Source organism: Pteropus vampyrus, unplaced genomic scaffold (genome assembly GCF_000151845.1).
Source record: "Pteropus vampyrus isolate Shadow unplaced genomic scaffold, Pvam_2.0 Scaffold541, whole genome shotgun sequence".
In the NCBI taxonomy this organism is placed as follows: domain Eukaryota; kingdom Metazoa; phylum Chordata; class Mammalia; order Chiroptera; family Pteropodidae; genus Pteropus; species Pteropus vampyrus.
Window position 1 is genome coordinate 791,508 of NW_011889322.1, and position 16,224 is coordinate 807,731.

General features: G+C 44.8%; 1 protein-coding gene across 1 annotated transcript in view; it reads left to right on the top strand.

The window, feature by feature from the left end:
• Positions 1-5,471, top strand: part of LONRF2 (LON peptidase N-terminal domain and ring finger 2) — a 49,363-nt gene extending 43,892 nt beyond the window's left edge. The window contains 1 exon segment of the mRNA XM_023525219.1: positions 61-5,471. Coding sequence (XP_023380987.1) covers positions 61-255 — 195 coding nt within the window. The 3' untranslated portion in view covers positions 256-5,471.
• The last annotated feature ends 10,753 nt before the right edge of the window (positions 5,472-16,224 follow it).

Genomic DNA, 16,224 nt, shown 5'->3' on the forward strand with positions numbered 1-16,224 from the left:
GGCCATAATTTCATGTTTTCCTTTTTTTTTTCTTTTTTTTCCTTTTTTTTTTTTTTGCAGAGCAATCCTAGTGGTCCCGCTTGGTCCTGGTCGATCCTGGCAGTGTTGCCATTGGAACGCAAGGCTCAACTGGCTATACTTGGCATGACCTCGCTTAAGGAGCGTCTGCTCGCCATTAGACGAATATTAGTCATCATCACACATAAGATGAATAGTCGGCAAGAGCTGGTTAATAGCAGAGAGAGAAACAATTGATTCTCTTTCCAGTCAAGGTTTCTGGAAGCCCTCGTACTTCCATGAGGATTGCCAAGCATCGACGAGCAGCATCCCATTCATGGCGCTTTGTAAAATGCTTGTTAATAGGTTATGAAATGGAACACTTAGCAAACATTGACTCCTACTTAAAAGTTAAAAGTCTGTGCCTGGTGGAATCTGATTCTGTATAAGGATAGCCTGACATTTGAATGGAGCCCATGGTTGCAAAACAACCTAAGAAAATCTCTTTGAAGCAGATACTTCTGGCTTGCAGTTCCCTGACAGCATGGACGCCACAGGTGGTTTAATGTGGTTTAGGTTTTGCAAGAAAGAAGGACTCCCTCCCCAGCACAGCACCTTGCTACACCTGATGGGAACAGCATGCTTCAGGGGCCAAACAAGAAGAGGGAAGCCACATTTTTATCTGGAAGTAGATTTCTTAGAGCATAGGCTAACTAAAAATTCATTTAGGCTTTGCGTGTCACTGTGAAGTTGTCTTTGAAACTGAGGAATCAAACCAACTGTTCAGCGCAGGAGCCAAAATTAAGCCTTACCCAAGAAGCAGTAGCCACCGGAGAGAACTGTGTTTTATATCCTGCAGTAGTTCAAGATGTTGTAAATTGCACGTTGTAATCAGGTGTCAACATACAAGAAGGTGCACCTGGGATATAGAAATATTTGAGGCCAGTATAGTATTTATACACAATAAAGAGTGAGCCAACATGAGTTAAAACTATGTGCATTGGGATATGAAATGTACAAACCAGCCCTTGAAAGCACACCCTTCCTTGTCTCATGGAGTCAATGCTACTGAGCATTTGGGAAATAGTTATTTTTTTCTACTAGGATTTGGATTAGAAATTAGGCCCATCAGTAAATTTGCATTCACCATCCATCCATTCACTAGTATATACAGATATTAAAAAGCTGCTATGAAATGGGAATCTATGGATTCCAGGAAAATATACCAGGAGGATTTTCAAGGAGTGGGAAGCTGGTATGGGATGTAAATACTCAGCAAGTTTTTCTCCAACATCAACCTAAAAATTGCTTTTTGGCGGGGGCGGGGGTGGGGGGCGCTAATGGTTTCCAATGACCAGAGCAGGTCCTATCCATTAAAGAACAATACACATAACTTCCAACCTCTAATGCAACCTCTAATGCATGTTGGTAACATTGATTGGAATAACCATTCGAACCCGACATATAGAACTATTCTCACTGACCTAATGAGCTGGTACGTTTAGTTGGCTTCTTGGACCATGTGGTGGGTGTTCTTAAGTGAAAGGTGACAGGGAGCAACCCACAGATGTGAGTTTCTCTTTATTTATTCAAGGCATAAGATTTTTAAGTTTTAAAAGATATGTCATAATACTAAATGGTAGTTGATCAATTCATCATGCATTAGAAAGACGTTATAATCGTAATTTTAAAAATCGTAGTTTTTGATAGCTATAATTGAGTTTCATCATGGAGGTTGAAAAATACTATACTCGTGTGACCTAGAAAATTTGATAGTATTTTCCAATCAGATATTTCCAGTGCCTTGCATAATTGTGAATTTTAGATCTCATCTTGAACATGATTTAAAGGCCATTTGGCCAAGTGATTTCTAGAAGATTTTATTCATGTACTGTATTAAAAGTAGTACTCAGCTTTCTTAGGCATTATAAACTAACCTGATCATTTAAAAGAAGTAAACACTTTGTCTAGCATGCCAGAAGACTTGTATTAGAAATGGTTCATGAAAACAGCTATGTGTTGACCAGTCTCTTCCTCTTTTAGGAAGTCTTTTTCTACCTGAAAACCATATCTGGGTAGTTACCATTGCTGTTTTTATTTGGGGAGCCTAAATAACCACGCTGTCATAATTTCTCTAGGATCCTCCCTGAAGTTTCTATACTCAGAGTATTAGGGCTTTTTCCATAACAACCAGGAGCTATAGCTTTCTCAGCCCCACTCTTCAAATGCCATAACTCACATTCTTTAACCAGAACCATTAAGTTATCCCTTCCTGATTCTGTTTGCTTCTTTCTGAGTCATCTTCTGAGTATTCTTATATAAAAGCCTGTTCAGCTGTAATGATGCAGACTGGAGCAACAAAAACCTTTGTTGTTTTTGTTTTTTAAAAACAGAGGGAATGACTGATCACCTCACACTCTGTCCAGGATCCCACCTCCACGTAGTGCAAAGTGGGAGTAGGTGGGTACTTCCTAAGCACTTAGGCTACGTTATTTATTGGGAAGTCAAACCAAGGAAATAATATCCCAAGCCATATTATGAAGGAAGCTTCCTCGTACAAACTTAAGAGACCCAAACACCAGTTTGCTGCAAATCTAGTTAAAGCAGGACAGTGCCCTTTCTTCTCCCTGCCCTGCCAACCACACCACTTTTCTATGGTGGAGATGTCATTTCTAAGGATTTCTCAGAAAATAGTGTAATCTCTCCTTCAAAGTCAGAGCATTCCAGTTTAATTTTACTGAAAATGTTCCAGCACTAAAGCTCTCCTGACATCAGAATAAAAACAGCATCTATTAGAGTAAGGACGGTGCAGGGGGAAACCTTTCCTCAAGTACACACTCGAACTGTGGTACACTCTGCTTGGCATTTCCCTTCACACCCCTAAGTGTCTTGACCCATAATTCTATCTCTGTCTGTGTCTTTGAAATGCAGCTGATACCCTGGCAGGCAGTATTCTGGAAGCCCATGAGATTTTTAGGGTATCATATCTCCTCTGTCCCTGTCTTCAGAAAGTTAGAATATATTTTTTTAAGTTCCTAACGAAAACAATTTAAAAATATAAGTTTTATCCATGTAACCACAATCATTTTTATCAATTTACATACCAAATTTTTGAGTATTATCCCATTTTTATGACCACAAAAGATGTCCTCTCTTTTCTAACCACCCCTTCCCCTCACCCAGACCAAAAAAAAAAAACAAAAAAACAAAAAAACAAAAAACAAAACTGTTTAATAAGTTGTATCTCAAATTGGCAGTTGTTGTACTCAATATCTCATTGTCTGACTTAGAAGTCATGATTTTTAAGCTGCTTTTTAAAAAGTACTCATCTGTTTCTTCTTCCTTTCTCCTTTTGTGTTGTCTCTTACCGCTTAAATTACTTCAGTTAAATACCACTCTTTAAAATTTAGATGCTATCTATCAAATAGTTAAAAAAAAGGAATGTGAAAGATACAAAAAAGATAGCGTCTCAGGAGAAAAATAAATGCAGGTCGTATTTTTTGTTGTTCAAAGCAGGAGATTTTGGTTTTCTCCCAGTACGCCAATAGGACAGGGTGGGGCTGTCCCTGCCTCCCATTTTTAACTCAGGTAGCAGTGGCAGCAAGAAGCCCTTCCTCCTTAGCACTGTCCCTACTGAAAGGCCCCTTCAGGTTCTAGGTCCGAATGAGTGGAGTGAGCTGTGCCAGCCACACACACGAAGGAAACAGCCCTGGCTGTTGCTGGGCATCGCGCCTCTCTACCAGGGCTGGACACTAAGTTCTGAACCATTCACTCCCGAAGGTCTTTTCACTTTTACAGCTCCTCACCCTAACTTATCACCTTAACTTTCACCTTTCAACTGCTAAAAAAACTTTACGAAAATCCGCTGAATCTTATAAAGTAGCTTTTAGTAGTGGATCTGCTCTTATGTGAACATTAGAATATCAAGTATTAGAATATTGCAGTAGCATAAACTAAAGAAGAAATTAAAGTGTCACTATAGCATTCAGTCGAGCTTGAGACATTAGTTCTGATTTGTGCCAGTGCCTTAATTTATAAAGGTGACTGACAATACGGAGAGGTTAATGCTGTTGAAAAAAAGTTTGTTGTTACTGATAGTCCACTGGAAACGGAGGCATGGCGCAACAGGTGGGCCATATGGGGAAGCCCCAGAGCCACTCAGGAAGTAGAAGCAGGACGAAGGGTGGAGACCTTTCATTGTGTTTCTGTGAGGAAGGCAGAGCAATGGAAGCGGCTTAGAACTGGTGAGGTTGAGTAATGTAATGTTGGTGAACTCCGGGCTCTCAGGGGGTCCCTAGTTGTCTGGTGTCAGTCCTGGGGGATCAGGGCCCAGGAGTATTGGCCCTGCAGTGTCAGTGCTAGGCAGAGAGGGTGGCTCAGAGTGTGGGCTCTGGATTGGTTACTTTTCATGTGAAAGGCGTCCTTCTTCTATCTCTAAGAATTCAACAGGAAGGACAGTCTCTCCCTAGTCAGTAAAAGTGTCACAAAATATGAAAAAAGATACCAACCCACGATTAAACAAGCTTGTTCTAGCATTTTGGCAACAGACTCTCTAAGAGGTCTGTACTCTCCAAATGAGTAGGTATCTCTGCAGAGGGGTGACCTGGGCCTGCGGGCACAGCCCTGTGTGTGCAGAAGCACTGCAGCAGTCCTGCAGCAGAGGGACAGCCCTGCAGAGCAGGGGCACCCTGGGCGTGTGACGTCCCGGGAGGAAAGGTCAGACCCAGTCATAACAACACACTGAGGAGGTTTGCCCAGATCATAAGGCTAAGTTGGCATATGTGGCCCTTAGGACAAATGGAGTTTGCCACCTGGATTTTCTCTAGCCTTTCACTTTTAGGGATCATTTGACAACATTGTGTTAGGACCTTCGTTACATAAATACTCTTTTAACTTGAATGGTGTGGTCAAGTATTGCACTGCTAACAGTGTGATCCATGACTGGCTTATCTTACCTCTCATCCAGCTTACTCCATCCCATCCCCAATACACACAATTTTCCCCTGAACTCTGGAGAAAAAAAAAAAATAAGTTGATAGGTTGTAAAGCTCTATTTGTATATTGCTGTTCCATGCTAATAGGGGATGTGTCATTAGCATCTTGATCTTTAGTCGTGAAATGATTTTATCAGTTAAAAATTTGATGTGTATTTTTTCTATTAGAAGAGCAGGTTTGAACAAGTAAGTTGATATAGATAAACTTAAAAACCATGCTTTTACCTATTTAGCAATAGGCAATGTGTTATTACATTCATATAATGTAGATTGTTCCTCTTGCCTTCCTTTTATTTCCTAAGTTCAAGTCAAGGTTAAAGATGTAAAAACCATATTTGGCATTTCTTGCTGCTTAAGTGAGGGCAGACTGAAATGTTGCAATATTTACTTTGTGTATTCTTGTACTATTCATTTTCATTCATTGGAATTGTATATCTAATGTGTGATATTTGGAGTAAATAAAACATATGGTGTTGTAAATGTTCTTTAATAAGTAATTTCACCCAAGTAATAGAGTAGAATGACCGGAAATTAGATCGAATTAATGTATAGGATATTGTATTAGTTTTCTATGGCTGCTCCAACCAATTTCCACAGACTTAGTGACTTTAAAAAGCAGGAATTTATTCTCTCACAGTTCTGGAGGTTAGAAGTTCACAATCAAGGTGTCGGCAGGGCCACACCTTCTTCAAAGGCCTTGGAAAGAGTTCTGTCTTGTCTCTTCTAGCCGGCAGTCCTTGACATGTGACAGCGTAACTTCATCTCTGTCTCTGTCGTCATCTGGCCTTCCTCCCTGTGTGTATCTGTGTCTGTCACTGAATTTAGGGCCCACCCTAATCCAGCATGATCACATCTTAACTTGATTGTATCTTTGAAGACCTTATTTCCAATGAAGGTCACATTCACAGGTTCTAGATGGATGTGAATTTTAGGGGAACACTCTTCAGCCCAGTACAGATGCGGGGCTGTTCCGGCTTAGTTCATTAGTAGAAAAGTAAGGGAGGAGACTTTGCCTTAAAAACAAAAATTACTTTTTAAGATCAGTTTTATCCAAGGAAGAAAAGATTTTATAACTGAAGCTTGTATAGTTTTTTGTGTGTGTAGGGTGGGGGGAAGGGCAGGGTGAACTAGTACTTCTTAAGGAAAAAAATATAAAATTACAAATACAGAGTTAGGTATGAATATGTGTGTTTATTTAGAATTTTAAAAGGGGTAAATTGAAATTTTTTAAAGCTGGGATACCACACTCATTACAAAATACTTTTTTTTTGGTTGCATATACTGTGATGATCTCTTCTATGACAATTTTTAATTAATCCCTCAAGAGAGAATGGTACTTAAATTCTTTCAGTTTTTACAAGTTGTTGGCAATATCACTTAAATTATTTGGATTGTTGTAAAATTTAGAAAAACCTAAATTGAGATGCTTTTATATAAGAGCTGTAAGACTCAAGAATTTTCCAAGATATCTCATGTAGTGACTAATCTTAAACCCTTCAGCACCATCTAGTAAAACATTCTGTGATGATGGAAATGTTGTTTACCTGTGCTAATCAATACAGTAGACCTCAGCCACAGGTGTCTATTGAGCACTCAAAATACGCTTAGAGTGGCTGGGGAACTGAATTTTTAAATTAAATTAAATTTTAACCCTTGACTTTTTACCCAGAAATCTGCCCACTCTCAGCCCTGTGGCCCATCTCAGTGCCCTCCCTGGGCCTCCCTGCAGACCCGGTGACTGTGTCAGCAGACTGGGGCCTGAGCCAGGGAATTTGGTGAAACTAACCAAGGATGTGGAGGTATGAAAAAAATTGTCTGCCTCACCCACCTGTGTGTGCTGAGAATGGCTATTGAATCAAGTTTAAGAAAGAAAAGGCGTGTGGTTGCAGAGCAGCTTTCTTTTTATACTCTGAAGATGTGAGATCTTTTTCTTACTTTGAGCAGGAAGTCAAATGTATCAGTCAGGGTAGATTACATGGTGTGACCCGCTACCCAATCTCATTGTCTTTTAACAGCAAATGTTTATTTTTTACTTACATGCCGTATCTGTCCATAGTGGGCACCAGTGATATATGTGACCCAGGTCCCCTTCAGTGCAAGACTAGTGGCCTCACCTGCTGGGAGAGCTTTTGACTGTCAGTTTCTTTAGAGAACCACCTCACCCAAAGTTACATGCCTTCCTGGGGAAACTCACATTCAGTGACTGATCAAAGTGATAGAGTGCAATTGTGTCCACAGTACATACAGTTGAGTGTCTCCTTTTGTCTCCTTGTCTTCCTTGCCTAGATATGACTCCCACAGGTTTTATTCCCAAGTGCACCCCTTGATGAATATCCCACAAGCTAAACTTTTGTCCCAGAGTCTGCGTCCCTCGAGCCAACTTGCAATGCTTCATACCACGAGTGGGCCAAGAAATCAAGTGGTGAAGTGTGGTTCTGGGGTTGGGTCACACACTACCTTCTGCGGCAAGAACTCCATTACTGGCTAGAGAGCCCCTGGTGTGAAGCAGCCATCTAATTTTAAAACTCTCACCGGTGGTGAATTGTGATGGTCACCAGTAGGGAAATGCACTAGTTCATGTATCGGGCCTTTGACGAACATGGAGTAATAGTTGTGAAGAAGGACAGTGGAATTGGGTGGCTATTGCTAAGGCTGATGGATGCTTCAGTTAGAGGTAAGATGCTATAGACAATTGATCGCTAACAAAAAGCCCTTGAAAGTTTTGAATACTCGAATTCTCCTGAGCCTCTGAACCTACAGGGGTAGCTTAGCGGTGACATAGGCTCTTTCCCACAGGGGCCAACACCGTGAGCCCTTCAGGCTTCCCCGACCCTCCTGGTCACCGAGCCTGTGACTGAGGCTAAATCACAATACCCTGCCTCAACTCAACCTGATCATGGGAGGCTAGGGGAAGCTCGCCTTCAATGGAGCCATAAGACCCAGCCCACGCGTGCTTGTGACAGGAGGCTATCTGTGCCTAGGATGGGATTCTGAGGTGCTTCGTCAAAGGGACTGGAATAGAGATGAATAAGAGAGTTGATCAATTTGGGAGTAATCTCCTAGGATTCGGGATATATTTAACATGCTGGTAAGGACCCCAGGAGATGGGAAGGGGGCCCTGGTGAAAGGAGTACCAGTAGCCCTAAAACCCATCCTGGAGCTGCTGATAGGAAAGGCCATTACAGAGCCCAGCCTGCTGATGGCAGTTGGGTTTATAGAATTCTAAAGCAGGGGAGGCCACGTGACTGCGCGTAAGTGCCAGAAGCCAGGTGAACTGCTACCGTGAAGTGTGGCAGTGCCTGAGGGAGCGGTGGGGAGTGCATCTGACCCATAGGTAGTTACAAGAATGTTATCAAACAAGGTGTCCCTGGGCAAAATAGATGGACAGCCAGCAAGGGGCTTCTCAGTCTGTACCACCGAAAGGGATCAAGGAGCTGTGATCAAGAGGCAAAGGGGAGCCACCCCCCCAACAAAAATTCACATTCCTTTGCTTAGTTTCCATATCTCAGTCAGTTTCAGACCCAGAACTCAAGGAATGGAGACCAGCTCCCAGCAAGAAGGGGACTGTGACACTGCCGTTTTCCCTGGCCTTTTATCCAGAGGTACCTTCAGCCATTCATTCAGCTAACGGTGCTCCAGGCAGAGAGGAACACTTCACATTGCCAGGTCTCTTGAACACAGGGTCCAAGTCTGTGTTGTTACCCAGGCACACGGAATGCCACCCTGGCATTCCGTGGGGTATGAGGACCAAGTAACAAATGCGTCCCGCTTAGACCCAGCTCCCCGTGGGTCCACTGGCTCTCTGACACCCCTGTGATCCTTTCCCTGGCCCCAAATGTGTAATTAGAGTAGACACACTTGAAGATCCTTGGCCTGAGAGGCAAGAGCTATCAGAGTGGGGAGGGGCCATGGCGCCCTGTGGTCTCACAGTCCCATTGGTTGGTTGCTCAGGAGGACACTGGCAGATCTGGGGAATGCTGATCCCGAGAGGGAGGACCAAAGCCTCTTTTGTAAGGTCCAGGTTCTGCTGCCAGATCTGAAGGGGGTCTCAGGGAAGCGGGCAGTGGTGTCCTGGCTGTGGCTTCAGGGGCGGGATTAGTAGTGGGTTCAGATCACCTCTGGGTTGGATACCATCATGAAGCAAGGTGGCTCTGCATTTGTTGTTCCTAGTCAAAAATGGAAGTGGGACTGGGGCATCAGGGGTAAGAAAGCAGCGGTCACTTAGAGGTGGACATGATGGTGTTTTCCTGCCGCAGTCTGACCTTGGCAGAAAGGCGGTGCCGGTGGACTTGGCAACTGGTTTTGTCTGAATGTCCTCCAGGCCTGGTGAACAGCAGGGCTGCTTTTTTGTCTTTTCAGTCCAAGATGATTTTTGCTCTTTCAATCCTGACAGAGCTGTACTCTTTTATTGGTGTTCACAAAGATATTGAACAAATATTTACCCCAGCCATAATTCCCCATAGCACAGGAGTATTTCTTGCATTTATTATGTATTTATTATGTATGTAATATTATGTAGATCTTGCATAGAGCTCAGCTTTAGACTTCCATAGATATTTAACAAATCAATGAATAAAGGAAGAGAGAGAGGAACAGAGAGAAGGGAGAGAGAGAAGGGAGGAAAGGAGGAAAAGAGGGAAGGAATGGGGAAGGGAATGCCTGGAGTGTCCCGACAGTCTAAGGACAGGAGGTGTTTTGTGCCACCTGCGGGACACTCTGCAGTACTGCAAGGGACAGGTGCAGGGTGTGAGGGGCGGTTGGTGTTCCCATCAGGCACTCAGCCCATGCCCAATGGGTGGTTTTCCAAAATAATAAAATTTTCAACAAAGCTTTTTGTCCTTTTCATCAATATGATAAAGCCTTAGCCGAGATCCCATGACAAATGGCTTCAAGAGAACAAAGCACAATCACCATTGGGCAGGCAATTGATCGTGCAGCAAAGTGCTCCACTGGACATTTCTACTCATTATCAGAAAGCCCAGATAGAGCTGGACTTCTAAGGGGAGAGGTGAGCTGGACGACTCTGGTTACAAATGTCGTTCCATCCACACTGATCTACACTGTGACATGTAGTGACTCCCAGTTGATCTTCAGCTGGCAGTATGTCACACAACCTAGTTTTAAGTTTCTCTGGCCTTGGGCTATTTAGTGAACTAGTTAATACTTAAAGTGATTTTATACTTAATTCTGGAGACCTCCAGTTAAAAGAACCCCGGAGTGAGTTCTTTTTATGAACCCAAGAACTTTTTTACAAAGCAAAAGGATTTATGTGTTTTATATATTTACATGATTTTTAAAGATTCTGGACCCAACTGTCTAAATAGTAAAGGAGGACAGACTGATGGGATGTTAAACCTTCCAGAGTCATGTGGAAGGTTTCACTCGCACTCACAAAGTCAGCAGCAGGGCAGAAGGATGAAAGGTCTGGGTGAAACGCACTTGGCGAACTTGTTTATTTAGACTCAGGTTGTTCTGTTTAATGCCCTGCCCTTCCCAGCAGTTAGCAGCAGCAGCACCCTTCTTCTCCAAGAGAATGTTTTTAGTGTTCTTTCTATTTGCAAGTCAGAATCAAAGATAACTCTGCCAGGGGAGCAGCTTTGAAAGTTGCCCATGACGCAAAATCCCTGAGTGAGTCCTGTGGTTCTCCTCTGTCGATTGATGCTATAATGGTAAGACCACGGAATTTGGAGTCAGTCTAGGTTCAGATTTTGTCTCCATCATTCTCTAGCTGTAGTGCAGGTAACGAGCTCACTAAGCTTTATTTTCCCTCACCTGTGAAATGGGAATAATGGACTAGCTGGCAGGGTTATTATGAAGATAAATGAGACAGTGCAGGTAAACAGTAGGCACTGAAGGCAAAGTAGCTGTTATTATCACTGCTAGTTACAGATGTGGCTTCTAGTTGTTGATATCGTCATTCTCTCCCTTCTTTCTTAAGAATATGCCAGCTTACAGAGCTATAGTTCCAAGCTCCCTTTACAGATAGGCATGGCCAATAAAAGATAAGGGAAGTTATTGAAAAATAGGAAAAGTTACTTAAAAGGAGGCCTACAACTTTGGCAAATCAGCTTTTGACCTTGCTCCATCTTTCCTTTTTCTGCCTAGAACTCAGAATTGATTGATTGGGCTCAGCAGCCATGTTGTTCTTGTGACATAACCTTGTGGATAGAAGTTGTGCTTCAGGATTGATGAAGTAGAAGGCAGAGGAGTTGAGGTCTGAGATGACACTGTGGGGCCACCTCAGCAGCCCTGGCCCACTTACCTCTGAGGGACTTTGGGTAATGTGAGAGAAAACAATCCCTACCTTGTTTAGGCCACTGTGACGACATATATTAATAGTGGTTATATGCGATTCCTTGCTGGGTGGCTTTGAAAAGAGACCCCCTCAACTTCTGGCCCTCACTTTCATCTCTACAATCACTGGGTGGCTTAGATAACCCCTATGGACCTTCCCAACTCTCACAAAGTAGGCCCTCATTTCCACCTCTTGAGTCTTGAGGTTACACCGAAACAGTTTTGTTGGTCTCACTCTGCCTATATCTTTTCTCTAAGATTGAACGGCCTTGTTGCGGGGAAGAGGATGGGGAAGGTGGGAGGGGACAGAGAATGCAGAAGTAGACCTTAAGGTTAGCTGTCCTGATGCCTGTGTTGCTGTCCCCCAAATACTGCTTTAAGGGGACACTCCTAGCCCACTTCCTGAGCCAAAGGTTCCGTGGTCAGTGCACCAGAAGGATGTTTGTCCTGGCAAGTTCAGCATACCTCTTGCCAGTCGGTGCTGCTTCTGCCACCTCTCCTCGGTGGCACAAAAGCAAAACTTCTAACAGAGAAATCAATCTGCTGATTTTTTTTTAAACGATGAAGAGGTAGAATCAGCAAATGGCTACACCAAGGAATGGCCACAAGGGGTCACTACACACTCAGGAATGAAGGGACACCAGCCGGGGGCTGGTCTCAGGTTTAGATTTCAGAAAGGATCGCTGCCTGTGGAGGGGATGGGAAAGAGCAAAGCTGAGAAGGGACAAAGCCAGGGACAGACTGAGTCCCTCCCCACAGTTGAGTCTTAGTGTAGCCTTTGCCCCAGAAGATAGATTTCTTGAAAATTACTGTTAGTATTATTTTCATTGTTAACAGACTTTTGGAATTCCTACGTAATCTTTTTTTGGCTCACAGCTGATGAAAGCTATAGATCCTCTCTCTAAAAAGGTCAAATACCCAACACAATAAACCAAGGCCAAAGCCTGTGCCATCACGGGCCACCTGCTGCTGCTGGTGCCCGGCAGCGCGGGGTAGGATGAGGAATGGCTGCGCCGTGTAGACGGGCCAGAATCCCGTGCAGGTTGGAGAGCTTGGGTGAGCCGCTTCACTTCTTGGAGCTATGATTTTTTTTTTTTTAACTTATTATATGGGAAATCTAATATCTATCTTGATTTGAAGTTAATGTGCACCTAGAAGCATGAGATTGGGCAGCGGCTAGCTCTGTCCGCAAGCAGTAGTTCAGGGCCCTTCTGCTCTGCTCCCCGGGGCAGCTGTAGCTCCCGCCCCGCCCCCAGCTGTGGTGGGTGCAGGCTGCTCTGTCACTGCAGGTCTCTGGCATTCAGTCCCCCTTCCCCTGGGAGCCTCCTTCTCCAAGCTTGGCTGCAGAGCAGGGTGTGGGCTCCCAACTCTCTGTCCCTCCTTCTGATGCCAAAGCATATGCACAAGACTCTCCTGTTTCCAAAACCATTTTGATAACATCTGCAACGAGAGATAGGGTTACAGGAAGTATGAATGTGGTCAGTATACAAAGGTTCCTAATTTTGTAAGTTCTTGTAGTTACTAACTTCTGCTTGGGATGGCAAATGGAAAGTTGACGGGGCCCAGGGACTGATTTTTGAAAGGAAATGTTACATAATGCAGAAAAGCACTGATAAATCTTCCACACCATCGGCCCCATTGTCAACTCAGTCAGATCCTGACAGGTTTCCATATTTGGTACATATTTATGACAAGTAATAGAGTGGCCTTTAAGTGCTGGGGTATCCTTCCTCCAAAGCCTGTGTGTACACATGTGTACACACACACACACACACACACACACACACACACACACACACACGGCAGTGAGCACTAGGATCTGGCCTCCCCTAGCCTGGCAGACCCCTCACTCTGACAGCTGCTGAGCCTGTGGATCGTGTGGGCTCCTTTGAAGAACAGAACAGGTAAAAATGAACCCTAGCCACCCACTTTGTCCTTGAACTTGGCTACAACCTTTGCACCATTTCTCAGTAAGACGAAAGAAAGTAACCTTCCCCAAGCATGCGTTGGTCGGCAAACCGGGGCTGGCCCTCCACATTGTCCTGTACATGCCCTCGAGCTAAGCGCGGCCCTGCTGGACTTCACAGATGGTTCACATTGTGTGACTGTGCCTGAGTGTACATACTTGTTCTCATCTGAGGTACATCTAGGTTCTTTCCATTTCCTGTACCAAAGGAAGCTATAATTAACATTGTTTACCAGCCATGGGTACCGCGAGGGCGATCTGATGTGAGTTCCCCTGCTTCTGGTGATGCTGAGGGTCAGTTCATATGCTCTTGGTCTTTCTGCTTTCTTCTTCTGTGGGTGGCCTGTCATGCCCTTGGCATGGGCCATTTCTCCATGTGAGAAAGTGTCTGTCGGTCATGTTTATACCCCAGAGGAAGCACTACTGAGAAGGAGAGGGTATAGTACTGGCTGAGGTCAAGCAAAGGTCCTGACAAGAAAGGAGGAGCTGGGTCCCAGAACCCGGGAGGGAGGCTAGGTTCAAGTGGGAGAGGGGGACGTTTCTCTGGCAAGAAGGGGAGAAGGGATGACAGTTCACTAGGTAGAGGTGGCCAATGGGGAATTGCGGAAGCTCACGCCTGGTGGCCTCCATATTCTCCATTGGGGTGCTGGTGGCAGGGATGTGAGGGAGGCTTTGGGACTGGAGAAAGATGCTCTGGGGGTGTGGTGGGATAAATTAACCAGGCTGCCAGAGAAGGATCAGGTTGCTTGGAAGGGCCCGTGGGTAGTTGGACTTGGACCAGCCTCAGAGCCAGTATGCACTCCCGGAGCGGGGAGGTGGTTGTTATAAGACTATTTTTTAAGGCAAATAACTGTGTGATGATCTCCTGGGATGAACTGGATTTAGGTCCAGAGTACCTGTTGGCCCCTGACATGGAATGTTCATGAGATGTTCAAGAATCTTTCAATGGGAGTGAATGTCTTACCAACAGAACGACTCACCAAAGGGAACATTCAGTAAAGGTACAAACACTCTCAGTAGCCAGAGGGATTTGTTCAGCCAGTTCCTCAGGCACCTCTTCCCAGTGCTCTAACAGACTGGGGCTCGTCTTGCTTTGGAAACCTTTAGAGGAAGCCGACGTGTGCTTGGAAAGTGAACACGTGCCTCGCCGAGTTGTGTTCATGTAAAACTATTTGCATTTGTTTCTCGAACAGCTACCATAGCAAATTACCACAAAATAGGTGGCTTAAAACAAGAATTTGTTCTCTCACAGTTCTGGAAGCCAGAAGTTTCAAATCAGGGTGTCAACAGGGCTGGGCTCCTTCTGGAGGTTCCCTCTTTGCCTCTTCCAGCTTCAGGAGGCTGTCAGCACTCTTGTTGCTGCTGAGGGATTCACAGGGCCTCGCCTCTGGGAGCCTGAGTCTCTCCTCTGTGTCTCTTCTAAGACGCTTGTCGTTGGATTTAGGGCCCACTTGGGTAATCCAGGATGACCTCATCCCAAGATCCTTAAATTAATTTCCTCTTCAAAGATCTTTTTTCCAAATAAGGTCATGTTCACAGGTCCTCGGTGTTAGGATGTGAACATGTCTTCCGGGGACCGCCATTGAGCAGATGTAATCTGAAGCATCTAGGGGGCGTGACTCAGGAACCCCTGCAAAGAGCTCTCGGGGTTCTGCAGGTCTCGCAGGGCCCTGCTGTACAGAGGAGACCCCTAAGCCCCCAGAGGGGGAGTATTGGAGCCCAAGAGAGACTAGTGATGGTTCCTGTCCTAGAAACAAATCCTTGTACCTGGAAACAACACTCACTCACCCTTTGTGCAAAGAGCAGACTTTATTTAAATGTCTTCCCTTCAATCCAGAAGCCAAGATCGTGCGCAGGCCCAACAGCACATATTCAAGACAGGATATAGGGAAGAGCAGCCGACTGATTTTGGCCACAGTTCTTTACACTTCTTGGGTCGTACACATACAACCCAAACGGCTATCATTCTGCTTGGAACCCATTTAGTTTTTATTGACAAGCACAACTGATTTTAAATGCCATCTATTTCTACATTGCAATATGTTTCAGGACAAAAGTTTATTTGTCACTGTGAGGTTTCTGTAGAGGGAGATAGGTGTGTGTGTGTGTGCCGGCGACAAGCTGGAGGAAGGGCCTGTGTTTGAAATCATTCCTGCTCTTTTAACGACTAAGCCATGTGACCCAGAGCAATTAGCTAACCTTCCTTAGCCTCTTCTTCTCAACCTGTGGATGGGGCCAGTGAGCCCCAGCTCTCAGACGTGGCTTGAGGACTGGTGAGACAGTGGTTGTTATGAAAGCACCTGGCATGTAGTCATCGCTCAGCCAATAACTTTGAATTTTGCCTGCTAAAGGAAAGAGGCTTACAATCTACAAAGGAAGATGAGATACAGTGCTTAAAGTAATAGCTAAGACTCATATGTGTTGGGCCTCACCTAAGTGCATTGCATGTATTCACTCATTTAATCCTCTTAAGGGCTCTGAGGCAGGCACCATTATCAGTCTCATTTTACAGGTGAGGAAGCTGAGGCTTCATGGGGTGACGTGACTTGCCCCGGGTCACTGAGCTGCTCCATGTCAGAGCTGGGATTTGAGCTGTGGCGAATACATATGAAATGCCTCTTCAGCATTTCAGGAGGGACATGATATGGGAGGTGGAAGAAGCTCAGGGTGGAAGCGAGGGTTCAGAGAGAAAAAAACTTCTGGTTGGAAAAATGCAGAAAGGCCTCAGAACGCTGGTGGTATTGGAAAGGTTGGGCCGGCCTTAGCAGACGTGGGTGTGAAGCAAGAGCCTTTAGGTCTCTGTGTGGCAACAGGCAACCTGCTCGCCCCAGCTTCCCTCACCTCACACTGGCTTTTCCAGAGCTTTGGGAAGTAAGCCGACCCCTCTGCAGACAGGCCAGGTTTCAGAGGCCAGGGATGTGCTGGCCCTCAAGTCTTCTTTGCCAAGTAGGGTGACCATAGCCATTATCCAAA